Here is a 20,895-nt window from a genome sequence, read left to right as displayed (position 1 = left end):
CTTATACAACTTCAGGAGCTCTCTTTAAGAAAAAGGATATAAAATACATAAATACAGAATTTCCAGAACCGCCCCCCCGCCCCGAGCCTCTAAGAGGCCTGTATTAGAGAAGATCAGAGGCTGAAGCTTCCTGAGCTTCCAGGGAATCTGCCTCAGAGAATCTGTTATTTTTGAGGTAATTAGAGAAATATGAGTACCAAAGAACCAGAATTATCTGGCATCATCAGAAGTGAGGTGTACTGAAAATGTGAATTTCTCAATTTTCTGGATGATCCAAATTCTATAGCTCCTAAATTGTAAACATCATCTTCCACAATATTAAATAGATAATCTATCTGGAGTGGATTAAAGTCAACATAGCCTCATTACAGCGTATGAAAGTAGATTCCACTTTTTCTTGTCAACCCAGTATTATTACTATAAACCTCAGTCATGCTTCTGTGGTTTTGCTGGGACAGAGGAGTGGTCTGTCCAGACTGGCTAAGGCATTACCACTGGAGGTGTGCAGGTTCTGATGGATATCAGAAGTCCGGGAGGCAGAATTGAAGGCATTTGCCAGTGTTGGGGTGGACCTGAGGCCTGGAGGTCGAGAAGGCAGCTGGGATCTCCAGGCTGCAGTGTCTGGCCAGATAGACATCCAGCAGGTCCCGCTCTCAGCGTGGGACCCCAGTCCTCTTACTCCTTCTCTCCCAGCTTCTGCATAAGACATGGTCTCTGAGCCTGGGTCCGCAGGACTTGGGAAGTGACAGCACGGCAGCTCCAACTGGTTAAGGAAAAGTGTATCATCGGGTCATGAACCCTAAATAACAGCAACAACAACAATCATTAAAGCTGAAACTTACCAAATTCTCAGGTTCTAAGTTCTGTGCAAGGTCACTGGAAAGTGGTTACCTGATCCATGGTGCAGAAGATCCATAGCACGATAGGCAGTGTTATCGTTCCCATTTTACAGAGAAGGGAGTGAGGTGCAGAGAAGCTACATAACTCGTGCAAAGTCATATAATATTAAGTGTCAGAAGAAAGATTTTAATCCTGTTTGTCTGACTCCAGGGCCCTTAACCACTACAGGTGATTTCTACAGTGTCAATAGACAACACACAGAAGGGTTCTTTGGTCTATTACATTGTAAAAATGATGGATATTTTTAAAAGCTCAGCAAGAATTATTATTAACCATTCTTATTAAGGAATCTCTCAGAACCTTTAAGATGCTAATGTGCTCAGTGCCTCTTGGAGAGGATATGGCCATGGTTTGGGGGGCTTTGATTGGAGAACTCCCCCTCCCCCAGCTCACTTCATGTGTCTTGTCATGAACTACACCCTTTGAAATGCTTAGAGTGCTGTTTGCCTTCATCCTGAATGGTTGCACAGTGGTGAGTTCTCCCCACTTCTAAATGAGATCTGAGAGGTGCGGGTCTGCACAGAAGGTGCTCAGTGAAGACCTCCTTGGCATGTCCCTCTGGCTCAGGGCACTGTTGGACCTGGAATTGTCAGGGGTTGTCTCTACTGAGAAGGGAAACGCTGGTTCTTCACCCAGCTGTGCTGCACAGATGCTCTGTGTGCTTCAGGGTTTTATGCTTCTGCTGCCCAGGGTCTGACCCCCACATCCGTTGAACTGTTAGTGTTAGAAGCCGCTAGACTACAAAGTTGGGAGTTGTAATTACATGGTCTTCCTCAAAAATCCCGAAGTCCACTTATCAGTGAATAATAGTATTGGTCCTTCTGAAAGTGAAAATTTACACTAAAATAATTTAAGCCATATTATTTGGGTCACAAAGAAGAAAAATTAAATATCTTTTGATTAAATGATATAAATTATATTTTTATTTCACAACCATTTTTATAAATGCAGTTTTTCAAGCATAATATTTCCTTAATATAAATGAGAAATAATTTGAGGCTAATAGTTAGCAAGACTTAACAGCTTGGTAAATGTATGAAGAACACAGAAGACACCACTCAGTCTCCCATTCTGCCATTGAATGAGGTCCCCTTTAGAGATCAGAAGTTCAAAGCGAGGCTGCCGGATCTAGGTCTCCTGCCAAGAAACTGGAGGCTACCAGAAAATGTATTTTTCTGTGATGCTGATAATGATAACATCTGTTGTCGCGAGTGTTAACAATGCCAGTTACCGTTAGCCCATCACCGTGGTGTTTAGACTTCACAACACCTTTAGACAACAATTGTGGACCTATCAAGCTCATTCAGGTCCTGCTACTGGGATGTGGTGGAGCGGGGCTTTTGGCCTGGGCCATGTGGTTCTACTATCCAGGCCATGAACCACTGCATCCACCACTCTCCATGGTTATCTTGATAGGAAGGAAAACGATACAAAGAATTAGAGAATGCATGGTCTTTCAAGCTAAGAGGTCATGTGATCCCAAGCTGGAAAGCTAAGGAACACTCACCACAAAACCTTACTCTTAAGGGGCTCCTTGAGCTGGCCCTAATGGGCCTGAAGCCAGCGTCCTTGCCCATTTTCCTCACCTTTGCCAGGCTGAGTGCTCGTTGACATGTGCTGGCCGTCCCTGTTTTGTGTTACTTTAGCCCATTTTCTGGGGACATCTACTGAGGCCTGTGTTATACACATCCACTCAGAATAGTCAACTGGAGAGCCAAAGCAATGAGTAAAGCAGAGCACTTTCCAAAGTCCATTTGGAAAGAAAAAAATAAGTTGTGGCAACAACATTACAAAATTTTTGAATAATAGTGAGAACACCTAATTTTGTAGCATCTGCATGGTGTTTTTGCACCTCTTTGTAAACTATAATTATCCCATTGCCATTTTCAAATTTTAAAAGTCCCCAGGTACACCTGAATTTTATGTTAAAGGGGAGTCTTAAAATATCCTGACATCTTTGACTTCCATATATTCATCATCAGCTCTGGTTTGCAGTCAGACATGAAAATAGGTTCTCTGCTCCTTGGTTCCCTCATCTCCTGCTAACAGCAGCTCAGCATGTGTGGGATGGAAGCCTGGACTCTCCTCCCTCTTCTCCAGGTGGTCACTAGTGAGGGGAGCCCTACACTCTGGCACTTATCCAAGGATGGGATGGGAGTCCAGAGGGCATCAGACTAAGATGCTTAACAAACCCAGCCCCTTCCCCAGAGAGTTGAGTGGGGGTCCAGTGGGGTCAGAGAAGTGGTCTGGTGGGACCATGTGTCTGGGTGGTCAGCCTCTCGGGCTTGCATCGCCTGCTGGTCTAGGGGACATCATTGGTTTTCTGGGTTACTGCAGCTGAAGGACCATGGCTGAGGCTCTCACCTTGCAAGTCTCCTTGAGAGAAGTTCTCATGTGGCAATGACCCTCTCCTTTGGGTCCTGGAAGACACATGAGTAATCCCATTCCATGGTACCAGTCACATGGGTAGAAAAGAGTTGGCTCTTTGGAGCTGCCTTACTTTTTTGAGACTCCTTAATATTTCAAAAGTACTGTCTCAAAGAGAGCAAGTCAGCTGCAATAATGCCCGTGCCACTGAGAGTGAGTGATGCAGTTCATTCCCACACATGTAGCTTCATTCAGCTCAGCAGCTCTGGTCATGTCACGAGCCAATGGGTCCCCTGCTCTCTGTGGCTTCAAATCATCCCATATGGAATCTTTGTATACCAAGGACATGCCCACTGCTATGGGAGAATTACAAAATATGGTCCTTACATGTTTTTAGAGACTAAACTTAGCTCCCTTAGGGAAAAATGGTATTATTCGCCTGATACTATCTAAAGAATTCAAAATAATGACATTTAACAAAAAAAAAAACCAACAGAGATCTGGTCACTTGCCCCAGAACATGGTAAGATCCTATACCTTGGATAAAATCATTAGCCCTTGCCCACCACAGCCAACATGTGCCGCACAGCTTATTAGCCTCTTTCTTAGCTGGGGCGGGAAGTTGCTCTGCGAGGTAATCTGTTCTCCGGAGCTACCCTCGAACATTCCCTCTCTTTGCGCTCAGGACTGGTTCCCATCCTTAGCAGCTTTAAGTCATTGCCTCATTTCCCTTGCTTTAAGACCTTGTGGTAAGAATCATTTTCTTCACTAGCAGCCACAGATGGCCTTCCTAGATTCCCCAGATTCATTCTTCTTCCCAGAAGCTTCTCACCCAGACACTTAGTGTTTTATGATAAATTCCGGGTTTATTTTCATTTCTTCCAGCTTTCATGCAGGGCAGCCTCTGCCTTGTCCCCGACCCCTCTCCATCCACTTCCATCCACGGGCCAGGTGCAATGCGAGGCGCCTCCCAAGTGGGGTGGGGAGGGAAGAGATGTTAACTCCCCAGCCTGAGGTGTGACCTGCCACCCAAACTGTGTGTTCTATATTCTGTTGTGTTTCGATCACCCAACAATATTCAACCGTGATTTTCAACTACTTCACAGTGTTTGAGAAAATAAAGCAGGAAAGTGAAAAGTGAGGAACTGGCGGTGTACCTGCAGCCTGTCACGCTCCCGTTTCTTTTACAGGGATCACCACCGTGCTGACCATGACGACCATCAACACACATCTTCGGGAGACGTTGCCCAAAATCCCCTATGTCAAAGCCATTGACATGTACCTCATGGGCTGCTTTGTCTTTGTGTTTCTGGCCCTTCTGGAGTATGCCTTTGTCAACTACATTTTCTTTGGAAGAGGCCCTCAAAGGCAGAAGAAGCTTGCGGAAAAGACCGCCAAGGCAAAGAATGACCGTTCAAAGGGTGACAGCAACCGGGTAGGCCTCTCGGCCTCGGCCGCCCCCAACTCTGCCTTTCCCAGACCCGCAGACCCCGCGGCATCACGGCCTTTGAGTAGGAGTGATGCGGGCTTGTTGATCGTAGCCTGAAAGGTGGCGTCTGCAAGTCACTGAGTTTTATAGAAAAGCAAAATTGGTGCAGAAGTTGGAGAAGCCAAAAACTTCCCAGTTTCCTGTGAAAAGAAAAGGAAAGATATTGGAGTGAATGGATCTCTGGGGTGTGGGGCCCAAACTTGACAGGCAAAAGCATTTTCAACAATGTTGCAGTTTTCCTTCAGTGGTCAAATTACAAATGTGATAGCCAGCATGCTGCTGTTCTTTGCATGGCGTGGACAGCCCCCTCTCTCATCTGCCCTGGTTCAGGGTCCCTAGTGCAGGGCAGGAGCAGTGTGCTGTCCCAGGGCTCTTGTGCATCTGCCCTGGCCCAGCCCTGCTGGCTGTGTTCTGCAAAATGCCAGGCAAGCAGCCCAGGACAGCAGCGGCCAATCAGGGAGCTGCTCTAGGACCCATGGGCTCTGAACCCAGAGAGAGGGCACCAATCAGGTCCCTCTCCAGCCCTCCTCATCTCATGCTTACATCCTTCCAATTACAAACTTTGCAGTTAGATGTCATTTCGGTTTATTTTTTTAATAAAAGCAATATGTTATTGCAATTATAAATACTATTTTAGTGAAAGCACATTGTCGTTTCTATAAAATTTTTATCTTTATCCTTTTACCTCTTGCATCCCTTCAAGTCCTCAAAAATATACCTCCACCCATTTACATACTGGGCTTGTTCCTATATTTCTTTACTTTTAAATTCTTCTTACTAAACATACTTATTTCTCAAGCTTGTGAGGTTTCCTTGTTCTTTCTGGTGCTCTTGCTGCATTGCCAGCCCAAGCCTCTCGCAGGGGTGCAGAAGCTCCCTGGAGGAGTGCTGTGCCTGTGGCCCACGAGTGGCCCAGAATAGGTCCCTGGATGTTCATGAATGAGTGAAGGTAAATGGCTCCTATCCTTTCAGCAACACATAAATAGACTTGGTCAGAGAAACTAGGATCTGTGAATAAAATCAGGCTTCCACAGGCAACATGACCCTGAATTTCTTACTGGAAAGTATACTTAGCACCATACTGGTGTGTTTCTAAATTAGTCCACATCCTATTATGCACACACAGTATACTTTGGTAATACTGTTTCCAAGGAAACTAGAATTCATCACATCATTATTTTTTCCATTACACAGACACGCAGACACAATGCTGTTTTTCCAAATTCCCTCATAATTTAAACATTTAAATTTTATTTCCTTTCTTCTAAATGATGCTCTTTAGAAAGGTTAAATTGTTGTGCTACAGAAATATCTTTTTGAGTGTGAAGCTTAAAATTTAAAACAAAAAGAAACAAAATCCCCCAAATCTCTAAATCCACAGATGAAATTAAGCAGAATGTAGGAATAATATATTATAAATCAGATGCAGAGGAAAATTCATGAGTCCATTTTTACTGTTTGCTTTTCTGAAAATTTGTTTCTGTTTTCCCAGCAGTTTTCTTAAAGCCTTTACATGTTCATATTTTTAAAAATCTGTAATTGTAGACATCAGCTCATACATACAAATGCATGTATGCTAGTTTTAAATGCATACTTGATGCTCTTAAAAGTAAACATTAAAAACTGTTGCTGACTAGATGGCAAACAGGCACATGAAAAGATGCTCAGCATCACTAATTATTAGAGAAACACAAATCAAAACTACGAGTTATCACCTCATACTGGTCAGAATGGCCATCATCAAAAAATCTACAAACAACAAATGCTGGAGAGGGTGTGGAGAAAAGGGGACCCTCCTACACTGTTAGTGGGAATGTAAATTGGTACATCCACTATTGGTACATCCACTATGATGAACAGTATGGAGGTTCCTTAAGAAACCAAAAATAGAGTTACCATATGATTCTACCATCCCACTCCTGGGCATATATTTGGAAAAGATGAAAACTCTAATTCGAAAAGATACATGCACCCAAGTGTTCATAGCAGCTATATTCACAATGGCCAAAACATGGAAGCAACCCAAGTGCCTGTCGACAGATGAATGGATAAAGATGTGGTACATATATACAATGCAATATTACTCAGCCATAAAACAGAATGAAATAATGCCATTTGCAGCAACGTGGATGGACCCGAGAGTATCATACTAAGTGAAGTAAATCAAACAGAGAAAGACAAATATCATATCATTTATATGTGGAATCTAAAAAAAAAAGATGATAAAATGATCTTATTTCCAAAACAGAAATAGACTCACAAACATAGAAAAGAAACTTACGGATACCAAAGGGGAAAGTGGGGGGAGGGATGAATCGGGAATTTGGGATTAACAGATACACACTAATATATGTAAAATAGATAAACCACCAGAACCCTATATAGCACAGGGAACTATATTCAATAACTTGTAATAACATATAATGGAAAAGAGTGTATGTATATACATATATATGTGTATATATATATAAAACTGAATCACTTTGCTATATAACTGAAACATTGTAAATCAACTATACTTCAATTTAAAAAAATTGTTGCTGACCACACCTAAGAATTTAGTGATAATTTTAAAGTAGAAATGCACCTCCCAAAAGTTCATATCACATGATCTGAATGAATTAAAAGAAAGTAAAGAATAAAACATTTAATGCAAAACAGAAATGGCACTATGCACAGGCCAACATTTTCAAGAGTCCTTTGTAATTATAATTATTCACTCATTCATTTTCAGTGATATCTCTTGGGATTGTTTATCAGTGTGGCTAGCAATGGCCTCAAGGAGCCCCTCTGTCATAGTTGGGAGCCAAGAGGCTCGGGGGCTGAAGCTTTCCTTGGACTGATGGACACTGGGTGACAGCAAGGACTTGTACTGTCATTGTCTTTGCTTGTGTCCTGTAAGAGATCTCAGGGTGCTGTCCTCAGGGGCTCTGCAGGCCACCAACGTGACCATGATGCTGTTGAACCTAATGTCAGACCATGAGTAGATTTTCCTTAAATTTAGTGATTGAACTCTATTTTAACTTAGTGACAGTGTTCACATAGTCACTTAGTTTCTCCTCAGACCAGTGGTGCAATGAAAATCCTGACCTTAATTTATTTGTGCTTAACCTCTATTTGTTCCTGAGTTGTTTCTATACCCAAGAGTTAGTCTTTGGTTGTAATACATATATTATGGTTACAAACTTTGTGATATTTTGCAAGTTGGCCAAATGGTATTTGAATTTCATGAAGTGGCAGAAAGTCTTGCCAAGGAATCAGAGCTGCAGGCTTGACATCATTCCTCGTACTAAAGAGCAAGATTTCATTTCTCACATGATAAATAGTTCCTTATTTTCCTGAAACTAGAGTATTTTATTTATTTTGAAGATTGAAGGTAAGTAGAGAATGAGATGTCAGCAGTGTGCCAATCTGGTGACAGATTCTTGGAAAAAAAAAAATCCCTCTAGGATACATTCCACATGAGATGTTTTTCATCTCTGAATGTTTCTGCCTGTCCAGGTTATGGAGCGGGAAGAAAAGCTACATTGAAATCAATGAATCTAATTATAGTAGATATGAGACAAACTCCTCAAAATAAGTAGTATTCATGAAATGCTTCAGAAATTACAAGTCATCACTGTCATTCTATACAGGACATTTTTACAATCCCATCTGTTTTAAGATTTAAATTCTAGATGATAAGAAAAGATTAGCATCTCTTCTGGAAATATTTGTTTCAAATGTTTGGTTTCTAAGATTTAATAGATTTTAGTAACCCTTTAATTCTTGCAGAAAAAAAATACCTTCTAGTAGTTTCGGTGTAAATTTTCTACACACTGGTTCATGTTTAAATGAAAACTACGCAAATGTAAAACTATGTCAAAAGCAGCCAAACTAATTTATGCTAAGCTCTTATTAATTCCATGTATATGTTCAAGTTCCTTTTGACATGATTTTTCCATTGTAGCTGTTCACCCCACTCTGAAATGGAGCGATGCAACCATATTGGTTCTCAAACAGCTTTGAGGCAGCCACAGGTGTCAGAGGACCCGGGCACCCCAACTTTGTAAACATTGACAACATTGGGTTCGGTTTCCCTCAGGGTGGGTTTCCTTCACTGGAATCCAAGAGTGCAGACTTAGACCCACCCTCCGAAGTTCTTTTCCAAATGCACAAAACTGGCCACAAGGGATAAGGGAAGACAGGATACTGATTCGTACAGATTTGTCATTAAATCTTGAAAAATCAACTCAACATCCAGTTGACCTTACTTCTTATGTTTTTTTCACTCTCCCTGTGGGCTTCCTGAAATCACCATACACCTTATTATCTCTTTGCCTTTGATTCCCTCTTCCCAGAATCCCTCTCTTTTTTGTCCACATCTTCCCCTCCTTCAAGACCTAACCCAGATGCTCCTCTCTATGATGTTTTCCTGATTTTGTCTACCACTTGTTCCCATCCTGCCTCTGACAATCCCCACTCCAAGCAGGTGGCCTTGTCCCTGTTCTTCTAACCTCCAGGGCACATGTGCTGTGCTTCGGAGATAGCAGGTCACATTTCATGTGGCCACTGTGCCTTCTGTCCTAGACAGCATCCCATTCTTTGCATCTACCAAAAGGTGCACACTGGGGCTGGATGTGGTAAGTGCTCAGGGAATGTGTGTCCATGAATGAGTAGTGTTTGTCATCTGTTTGATTCCACTGAAGCCATGTGTTTTCTCACTCTTCTAGTGGGAAGGGGGGGATGGTTCATAAACGTACCGCTTTTTTTTCTAGTTAGAACTACATCTTTTTTAAAAAAAATTTTATTGAAGTAAGTTGATTTACAATATCGTGTAAGTTTCAGGTATGCTGTACAGTGATTCAGTTATACATACATATATGAATGTATACGTACATAAGAATCTTTTCCAGATTCTTTTCCCTTATAGGTTATTACTTCATGCTACTATGTATAAAATACATAAACATACCTTTAAAGCCAGGTGAAATTCTGCATCATTAGAATCATCAAAGTTCTACCTAATAAACGTATCATGAAATACTCCTTTCCTTCTTTAAGAATAGACATTCCTTTATTGGTATTTTGTTCTACAAAGTCATTCATCATAATCCCCTAGATTTTGATAAAAGGAGATTTGCATATGGCATTTCTGATAACTAGAAAACAGATGGAATTGTTGGCATGTATTTTAAAATGTACTTTAAGGGCAATAGGCAGTACCTTCTAAAATGCATTTGCTGATTATTTGAAGCTCTCACCTGCTCTACCCCTTGAGGGCAAGGACTTTCTCTTACTCCTCCGTGCATTTCAGTAAAGGCCAGCTAATCTGACCCATCACCCTCACCTCCTTGTTGCCTTAGGGCCAACTGCCCACAACTTCCAAAGCAGGTCCAGATCACCCCCTTCTTAGGGAGGGTGATGACTTTCGGTGGCCCCAGCACACCCCCAGCTCCTAGGTGGTTTCTATGGAGGACATGCTACTGCCCAGTCCCTTGCTGGCCTTTCCTTTGCTGTCTCCTCCTGTTTCAGCCACACCTTCATTTACCTGTCGGGCTGCTCCTCCCACATGACTCAGCCCCAAACCACCGGATGGATGTCTCATTGATCCCCCAAACAGGAAAATAAACTTTTTTGTTGTAAGGATTTTACTGCCAATCATTCCAGGGAGAGGTAATGAAAAGAACAGATATAGAACACAAGTCCTTACAAAGGTCTACTATCCCTGGTACTTTCGAGATACAAGCCCCATTAGAATTTTTACCTCCATTTTAGAATAAAAAAATAATAAAACTTTAATTTTCTTCTGGAGGTGCTCTGCTCCTTTCCCAAGAATGGGTCTCCATGAAAAGCCTTCTCCCTAGTATGTATGATATTATCTTGGTCTATTCCTGTCTCCCGGCACCCCCAGGTGGGCTGTCTTCCATTCTCAGGAGACCGTAGACCACAATCCATCCCACCTTGGCCCTTCTCACTCATCACGCAGGAACACTGAGCCCAACCCAGGCTAACGTGGGCCAGCTGCTGCACCCTGAGTCCACATTGCAAGTATTTCTTCAGGGAGCTCAGGAAGGGCCAGGAGGGAGCAGGGTGATGAGTAACTGTCTCTCCACTCCTTTCCCACCTTCTTAACTGCAGAGATGCAGAAATGACCAGGTGGTGGTGAAGCATCGCTGAGTGTCCTGCGTGGCCTAGAGGAAATGCTGGGATGGGTTGCAGTGGCTGGCGGGGAGCAGTTACTCACCGCCTCCTGGCATTTCGCTCCCAGACTGCCCTCAAGGAACAGAGACCAGTGCAGTGCACACCAACTAGGGTCTGTCTCTTCACTTTCTCCCTTCAAATCCATCTTTTATTCTTTATTCTGCCACTTAAGTTGGGTTTCAGAAATGTGGCACTATTTCACTTAGAAATCACTTTTATTTCTCATTACCTAAAGGGTAAAGGTGAAATTCCTTTAATGGCTTGACTCTCATCTGCTTCCCATTCACCACCAGGTTTTCTTTCCTGTAATGATAAGGTGATAGGTAGATGATGACAAGGATGAGAATGACAGTCACCTCCTCTATCTCCAGCTGAGCATGGGCCAGGAGTTGAGCGTGTGCATCCATTCCCTCCAGGACTTGAGTCCCACTCAACTAGTTTGCCCTTCTCAAAACATTTCAGCCACTCTTCAAGGCTTTGTCTGTGATATTTTTCCGGCTTTTTGCCTGAGAAATTTCTACTCATTCTTGAGGCCCCGTTCAAATTCATCACCCCTCTGAAATCTTCTCTTTTCTGTCCTGTAGTAGTTTTGATTACAGCCATACAAACTTAACACTTAAAACAACACCCAAATGTTATCCCACAGTTGGGTCAGTCAGAAGTCTGGGTATAGTGAGGCCAGCTCAGTGGGTACCATGGTTCCTTGTGGTTGTAGGACTGAGGTCCCCATTGCCTTGCTGGCTGTTGGCCAGGGCCCGTCTTTTCTCCTAGAGGCTGCCCCTTTCTTCTCAGGCCTTCCCTGAAGTTCTCTCAATCAAGGGTGAATCCAGTCCTCACGCTTCAAATTCCTCTGGCTTTCAATTTCTGCCACATCTTTCTGACGTTCTCTTCTGCTTCGAGCTGGAGAAAATTCTCTGCTTTTAAGGTCTCATGTGATTAGATTGGGCCCACTTGGATGATCTAGGCTACTCTCGCTATTTTAAGGTCCATGACCTTAATTATGTTTACAAAGTCCCTTTTGCATAACATACTCAAAGGTCTGGGGAGAAAGGGGTGACATCCTGATGACCACACCTTTCCTTCTCCAAGCGTAATTGAATGGTATTCTCAAACCACGGTGGGGGCGGGGCACCTCTGAGTCTTTTTTGATGCCTTTGTGCCAGATCCTGAGTGGCCCCAGGATGTTGGCAGCCCTTCCTGTGTCTGGACAACCTTGGTGTCTGGGGCCATCCTACCTGCGGTCCTAGCACCACTCAGAGATCTGCACGGGCCCCTACTCTTCGTGTTGGGAGTCTTCTCTCCCAACCTCACCTCCTGTACATCTACCTTAAGGCCTAGCCTCAGGCATGCTCCATGAAAGTTTAGTGGCAGACCAATAAGTAAAATGGACCATTGGCGTCATCATGAAAGGTCTGAAGCTGTATTTAGCACAGAATAAAATGTTATTTTAAAGTTTGGCTCCAATGTTAGAAGGGACTTTAACCTATCTTAAATATAGCTCTTAAAAAGGAGGTCTCCTGCCAGGAGCAGGATTGAGTGAGGAGATCATATTTGGGTGGGGGTCTTTAATCCACCAAGGTCATTAGGTGTGTCCATTCATCATAGTACTCACTTGTTTCTTCATGGTAATTTGGATATTTTTGTACCATCAGAAAAGGGGACAAATCGACTTCCAAAGAAGAATGGGAGAGTATAATTTCTATCCAGTGTATAGTTGTAGAAAATGGTTATAATACCTGTTAACATCTTGAAAGACATTTGTACTTTAATCTTGTCTTCAATAAGGACTTGTACCCATAATGTGAAATTTCAATTTGAAAAGGGCCCCCTTATTTTATCTAATTTTCTACATGAGAATTTTTAAATCAAGGAAATCAAAACTCTAACCTGCAGTTAAGCCCACAAAATGACACTTTCCACTAAAATAGAGTGCTGGCTTTGACAGATGTGCAATTTCTCATAATATATGTGACATGACTGCATGACGTAAGTCTGTCCTGGGTTTGTATGTAGAAATTAGGTTTATTGGCATGCTATGCTAGCTGTCTAACAATGTGTGTTTTCTTCCAATTAGGTGGATGCTCATGGAAATATTCTGTTAACATCGCTAGAGGTTCACAATGAAATGAATGAGGTCACAAGTGGCATTGGTGATACCAGGAATTCAGCAATATCCTTTGACAACTCAGGAATCCAGTACAGGAAACAGAGCATGCCTCGGGAAGGGCATGGGCGACACATGGGGGACAGAAGCATCCCGCACAAGAAGACCCATCTACGGAGGAGGTCTTCACAGCTCAAAATTAAAATCCCTGATCTAACCGATGTGAATGCCATAGACAGATGGTCCCGGATCGTGTTTCCATTCACTTTTTCTCTTTTCAACTTAGTTTACTGGCTGTACTATGTTAACTGAGTGACTGTACTTGATTTTTCAAAGACTTCATTTAACACTGAGTGAAATATTACTCTGCCTGTCAAGTTTTTATACCTGTACACACACAGACACACACACACACAGACACACACATATATACATACGCAATTGTATATATATGTGAACTTTCTCAGCATATATATAAAATACACGTGTATATGAAGATGTATGTGTATATGTTTATACACACAGGTGTAAGTACCCATGTGTATGTCAAACAAATACACATACATATATACATTTTGCAGCTATGGACAATTTAACACAGGATGCATATTAAAGAAAGTCATAGTTTTTTCTTTTTTAATTGAAAGGGACAAGCATCGTCTAAATATTATGCCTTGAGAATGAGGGCGCAAAACACAATATCATCCCAAAATGTGTCTTTTACTATCATTAGTTAGATGTTTTAGTTTAAAAATCAGAAAGAAACTTAGTTATTCTTCAAAAACTCATACAGTGGTATTGCTAATTTAAAACCAGTCACACTTCATACCCTCTCTTTCAGTTTATTAAATGAAGGCTTTTCGGCTTTCTTGGCAATGGGATTTGTTTTCGTGGGGCAGACTTTTTCTGTACTGGTTCCATGGGTGGGGTGAGCCTCTGGTATGCGCTCACCTGTTTCTTAAACATAGGTAGAGCCCACATTGATGTCTGCACGTCCATCTTTTGAAAGTCCATCGGGGATGGATGGCATCTCATTGTAAGTACTCTGCTGTACAGTGTATTTCTCTGCTCACTTGGAGTGGATCCAGCTTCCGCATCATGTGGGACACAGCAGCACATTCTGGCAAAGTTGAGTTGACATTTCAATCAGTGAACACGTGCTCTACATCTCTTATGGATTTCTAGGCCTGGTATCTAACAGAAAGCTTAGACGTCTCAGGTTATTTGTTACTCTAAGGTAAAACCATCTAGGATGATTTTCCCCCTTGTCTTTAAGTTATCAATCACTCATAACATTGTATGTTAATATCAAATATATTTGCATAATATGCATATATATGTATATTTACCAAGATTTTCTTTCTTACGCTTGCTATCATGGCAGCATGCAATGTCATATTTTCTTTCTGTGATGTAACTACTTTCTGTTCTCTAGAATTCAGATCGAAACGAAAAACATTTCTGTTCAATTTCAGAAACCAAGAAACATCCTCATGCCTTTATTTCTATATCTGACATATTTCACAAGCACATCCAACTACTCCTAGTGTAACTAGGATGCTGCAGAAACACGACCAGTCCACACCATGCATCACCCAGGGACCCATGACCGTTCTCTTGAGGCAAAGGAGAGCAACCTGACAACAAACACAGTCACTTTTGGTTCCTTCCGATCCACAGCCTCATCAGTATTTGGACTTTTTAAAGCTCGTAGAAACAAGACAAGGTGCACCGGTTTCATAGATGCAACCTTAACTTACTATTTAGATGAGATCTTTCTAAAGAAAAAAAAAGAGATGATATATTTTTTGTAAACAATATTTCTATCACAGGCATCCATAAACTGAAATGACTACAGTTGTGCAAACAGATGTCACAGTGAAGTTAAGCATTTGGAGAAACAAAAAAGCAAAATATTCAGGAAAGAACTGCTAAATTAATACTTTATCCCAAAATGCCACATATGCCTCACCCTCTCTGTTCTATCGAAAACCAATGACCAGAGTCTCGCCCAGTATTCTCAGAGCTGACCCCAGTTTTCCCCACTGGTAGGGGCACCACCCTCCTTGTGGGTGTATGTGCTGTGGGCTATCCCCAGGAGCTGACTACTACTTGATTTACCTTGGTGGCTGATGACAACCTTTAATTTGTAAAGGTTGTAACAGGTCAAACCCACCACCAGGTAGTACACAGACCACAAAGTCTCATGCTAGAAGCAGTGACCAATTTTTATACCCTTTCCCCTCTTTCATTCTTATCTTTCTTCAGCATCTTCTCCCAACCGCTGCTCTCTGGTTTTACTTTTATCTGGAGACTAGCCAGTGACTTCTTGTTCCTTGGCTTTTTTCTGACAATTTTTTTTCATGGGTAACAATGGGGGAATCCTAAAAGTTAAACAGATTGGGAAAAACCTTGTAAGTGGCCTTATCATTGTTAACATGTTAAAGAAAAAAAAAAGACATTGTGAAGACCTTATCCCTTTCAATACTTCAGGTATCTTCTTCTGTATCAGTGATTCAAGGAGTGAGCTCCACATGCAGAAGAGGGACCCCAAAATGCAAATGAACATGGACAAAATTGTCAACGGTTGATTTAAATGTACAATTTATATATTCAGAACTGTGACATTAATTCTTTCTGGGAGAAAAGTGATTCAAAATGTTTTTGATGCATAGTTGAGGTACCCAAATGTCAAAAGCAGAGACCCCGTGGGGCTCAGAAGAACTGCAGTCTATGTCCCAAGATTTTCTGGATATAAATTTGCATGGTATAGTCATAATAGCTTTTGAGCTTTTTATATGCATTTGGCACCGAGACTGGGATCCACAACTTTGTAGACACTGCAATGACGTTAAACATAATAGCTATACTATAAATAGTGTTTGTAACTACACACACACACGCGCACACACACACAATTACATACATATATTCTGTAAAAAAAAAAAAAATTTTTTGAGATCCTTGGGTATGTGTTTGCTTTACTCCATTTTAGAAGAAAATTACTCTTCTTCTAATAAAATTATTTTATAGCTTCTCCATTTTTAAAAGCTGTGAGAAATCTTGAGAAGCAGAACTCTGTGCTGCCAGAAGAGAGTCGAGGTTGGCTCTCTGTTCTATTACGATGCCCTTTCATTACTGCACAGTAGTTCCTGGAGCCAGTGAGTGTGGTGTATTGATGAATCTGAACGTGGACCCCTGGCATAATGTGAGGTGGTTGTTACCCTCGTCCAGACCTCTTGAGTAAGGAGAGAAAAGTTGAAATTGGAATCTAATGGTATCTCTTTCTCAACAACTGAACGTAATAAAAAGTTGATTTTCTACATAGCCCTGTCTTTCCAAAATGCTTCACAGGGGCTCAAAGCATACAGAAGAATCTTGTTATGAGTTTGTTATTACCCATATTCAAATATAAGTATATTCAAGACAATTCCAGAGCTCTACTACATAAAATCCCGACAGAGAAAGATGGATCACATGGAGTAATCTTTAAAACAAGTATTGTTCTTGTTCACCAGCCCCAGGACTGTAGGGGGTTTCACTGTTTATACCATGACCCACTCATTTTCCTCTGATCTAAGTGACCTCAGTGTATATCATGATAATGTTCCTGTCCCATGTATATGTGTAGTACCATGTGTTTCTAATGCCAGCACCCAGAACTTTGGACATGTTCAGTCATTGACATCGACACTTCTCACTGTCCAGCTATGGGATTAACATTTTCACCAAGGAGATCATCCTCTCAGAGGTGATGCCAAGCACGTGGGGACTGGTTTTAAGGGGACAGGCATACTGCAGCTGTAGGTGTTCATTTTCAGCATCTCATAGATAATCCCATTGGTGTTTGTCCCACAATAGTGTCTTCTAAAAAAGAGGATGTGTCCAACTTTGAATTTCCTGGCTTGAAATGATAAACCATCCCATAATTCTTAATTTAGCTCTCCACCTGAAAACAAGTTCATATTTAGGGCCATTTTAATGTAAGCAAAACTGAACAATCAGTGAAATATTTTGTTACTCGTGGAATAGAGTCCAGCTCTCACCTTACATGAGCTATTGGTCAGGGCAACATTGAATCGTGGAGCAAAGAGCTGCCCAGGTGGATTAAATTTTCCCAGGACACAACTAGTGTGCCTTGGATTGATTATTACCTCTTTTACTGCATTGAAAGGTGCCATGTTTTCCTGAAATTCCCAACACCTGGGTAAATAGCAACCTCCTAGAGAGTGACTCATGTACCCTGCCTCTCCCTAGGGCAAGCCCCAGAAACAATTTTGTCATTCTTGTCTCATATTTCTACTTCATGAGTCAGTGAGTGTGTTCAAGGTAAGTACAGGATTATTCTAATAGGAATAGGCGATTGCTGTCATGATCAATTCCCGCAGTGATTTCATTTCATTGTAAAGATCAATTAAAACCCAATTTTGCTTAAGCACATTGATGTAATTTTTTTGGTATTATTTGACATAAAAAAACAGCAAAACTGAGTGATAGATACAATATGAAACTTGTTGATGAATGACTTCAAATTTATTAAAAAAGGACTAACTGACTTCAATGTGAAAGCTGATTTTTTTCCCTTGTCTATTGTCAAACTAGTGTGGTTAATTCTAGGTATTTTTAGTCATACATTCCCATTTCAATTATGCTGAAAGTAAAAAGGAATAAGCTCAAAACTGACTGTATGAGACCAATTTGAACCATGACATTTTTTTTTAATCGTGATTTATTCTGAACATCAAAGGACAACTAGACACACAGATCCACCTTGCTCCTCTCTTCAAAAAAGTGTTTTCAGAGAGAATTATTTTTATATTAAAGGCCAGGAAACTAACCTACCAATAAACTCTGGCACAGGTGATGTTGGTCCCTACTCTTTAGTTTTTCAGGTCTAAAAGGCAATTTCCCTTGTTTCCTCTCCAGTGGGAAAGTAACAAGCAATGTCTCTGAGTGAGTGAGTGAATGAATGAATGAATGAATGGATGAAGATCCTCAGACACCTCAAACCAGACAGAACTTTTATTGACAAACACATTTCTAGGCCCCTGAAATGCTGCTGGCTCACGTGTATATGCTATATATAAAAGGAAAGTGCCCCACAGCCAGCTAGGGTTTAATGGAGGCTTAGCTTCCAATGTTCCTACTCTAAACAAAATAATACAAAGTCTTTGGTAATTCTTTACATGCCATGTTTTCATTTTTTAACCTATGGACAAGTTTTTTACCTCCCTCATCTACTTTGGGACCCTGACATGGACATATTTCACCTAATTCTTTGTCTAGGACTGGAACTTCACTGTAAGGACCTTTCTCACTTCATTAGGCTACAACACTATTCATTCAGATGCCAAGTTTAAATTACCAATAACTGCAGAAAAAAGGATTTTTGAATTTTGATCAAATTTCTTAAAGTTTCTTTTAAAAGCATCCCACTTTTGGTTGACAAAGAAAGCCTCACTGAATGCAAGGTCCACCCAGAATCCACTTACTCCTGGTCCGCCTGGCTGCCACGGGCCATGTACACATTTGGCACCATTTCACAATTCTTTCCTACCTCCTCTTACCAGCTTCTAAAGGAGAGGGATTGTCAACTCTCCTTTGAATGGGAAAACTATTCTTCAGGGAAGATTAACTCTTTGGAACCTGTGACATTTAGCCCCTTGTAGGACTAAAGCAGCAACGGTTATCGATTGAGGCACTCCTGACATTAAAGGGACTCACATTCCATGGCCCTTGCCTTTTATATAAATAGGTTCCACTTAGAATCCATAGGCAAGCAATGTAAAGGGAATCTGTAAGACAAATGCAGTCCACAAAAATGGCTGACTTTAAAGCACGTCTGCTGCGGGTGTGGGTGTGGGTGTATGTGTGTGCATCTTGAAACCAAATAGGAAACTAGTTAGTGGCCCTGGTATCCATTGATTGCAAGAAAATATCTTGCAATGCATTTCTGATTTCCCTAGGGTCCAGCTTGACTTCCCATTCTTGAGGTAAAGGTGGTCACACCCCATCCTTCCACGCGTTTCCCTTTCCCTTTTCTCATGTCCTATCTTCTTTTTTTGTTTGTTTGTTTGGGTTTTTGGGGAATTTCTCCTTTGAAAATTAAAAAGTGATTTTGATTACCTGTTGCTTTCAGAGCAGTTGAGACCTTGATGTTAGCACTTCCAGTTCCTTTCCTGAAATAGAAGAATCAACTGTTCCTCTTGCATGTTGAAGCATTAGCTGTGCACAATCATTCACCTTGTCAAGGGGGCTTGAAATGCTGTATTACAGGCCATGTTTATCTCCCATCTTCTGTTAACTGTAACTATATTTTTACATTATCAAGGTCAAAAACATTTACATTCTGCCTACAATCATAAGATTTTACTGTTTAATATTATGTTTATAGAGTGATTCTAAACTCTATAAGTAATGAACTCTATAAGTTGAAAAGTAATGAACATCTCACATCATTGAGTAAGTGCAGTTCAAGGTTAAGTATTTCAGTTGAATGTATTAAGATACATATTAGAAGAAGGAAAAAACAGAACTCCTATAGTTAAGAGTTTTTCTGCCTGGAAAGTGTGATCAGTTGAGGATGTGTGAGAAGAGAGATGTCATCTCTTACTGCTTCATGGAGGTTGAGAACTTTTACATTCAGCACTGTGACTGTACTTCAGCCTTCAGTATTTTACTTATAAATTATTCTAAAAGTTGAAAAACAGTGAAAAACTTTGATGTTATCAAGTATGTAAGTATCATTCAAAGCAGAGCTAAGCAGTCTGCTCAGACCAATTTAGAAGTCCAGTGACTTCCTAGGACTATTTGAAGGAGAATATTCCTAAGGCCCAGACTAAATGAATTACTTTTTCCTACACTAGTTGATCCAAACCTTATCACATGCATGTTTGCATTAGGACTTTCCTAGATTTAATCCCTCCCGATCACCCATAAACACCTATTCTGAGGTTTCTAATTTGCATTATTTTTTCTTAAGAAAGAATGGTATGCTTTCTTGACCATGTATATAACATTATCTACCACCTTAGTCATTAAGTTTATTGTTTGTTATTGTTTTTCTTAATGAAAATATTCTTCTTGGCATTGACTGACTTCCCATACAAATGAGAACTGCTTGCTTTTTGGACCTGCTGAAAAACTCTCATCCTATGACTTCTGGATTAGTTCCAATATTTTTAAATAGCCCATGGCTTCCTCTTTCCTGGTTTTATTCTTCTTTTTTGCCAAAGTTCATCCTCAGTTAATGTCTGAGGATTTGGTATGAGACAGAAGGTTTCTGAGGCTTTGATTACCTGAATTCATTCCCTGGTCCTTCATATTTAATTGGTAGTTAGCTAGGTATTGACGTGGATTGAAAGTAATTTCCCTAGAACTTTGAAATCACTGTACCATTGTATTTTATCATCCAGTGATGCTTATAATGAGTTTGATACCAGCTGATTCTACTGTACTTAAATGGACTAACCCCGATTCCTCATGCCCCTACTCAACTGCTTTTAGGACATCTTTCTAGTATTTCATAAAGGTTTATTTAGTGTGAGTCTTTTTTGTATATTGTGTTGGATCCTGGGTGAAACTCTAAATCTAAAGATCTATATCTCTGATCTCTGGACACTTTTCTTATATTATTTTTTAGAAAATCTTCTCTGTCTTTTTTCGTATGCTCCTACTACTCAGATTTTGTACTTAATGGTTCACTTCTTAGTATATAATCTTTCTTTCTTGTTCTAGTATTTCATCTGTTAGCTATGTGTTTGGGGTGATTGACTTTATCTTTTAACAATTCTATTTCATTTTCTAAATATATTTTTAGAAGTATAAATGACATATAAAAACTATACATGTT

At 40.8% G+C, this 20,895-nt stretch overlaps 1 protein-coding gene across 2 annotated transcripts in view; it reads left to right on the top strand.

Moving 5' to 3' along the window:
* Positions 1–17,604, top strand: part of GABRB3 (gamma-aminobutyric acid type A receptor subunit beta3) — a 250,372-nt gene extending 232,768 nt beyond the window's left edge. For both annotated transcript variants that reach the window (XM_082450222.1, XM_082450221.1), the window contains exons 8-9: positions 4,458–4,702; positions 13,014–17,604. In XM_082450222.1, coding sequence (XP_082306348.1) covers positions 4,458–4,702; positions 13,014–13,355 — 587 coding nt within the window. In that variant the 3' untranslated portion in view covers positions 13,356–17,604. The remainder of the gene's footprint in view (positions 1–4,457; positions 4,703–13,013) is intronic.
* The last annotated feature ends 3,291 nt before the right edge of the window (positions 17,605–20,895 follow it).

Source organism: Balaenoptera physalus (genome assembly GCF_965194825.1).
Source record: "Balaenoptera physalus genome assembly, chromosome: 2".
Lineage (NCBI taxonomy): Eukaryota > Metazoa > Chordata > Mammalia > Artiodactyla > Balaenopteridae > Balaenoptera > Balaenoptera physalus.
The sequence above is the reverse complement of the archived record's forward strand: the minus strand, read 5'-3'. Positions and strand labels throughout refer to the sequence as shown.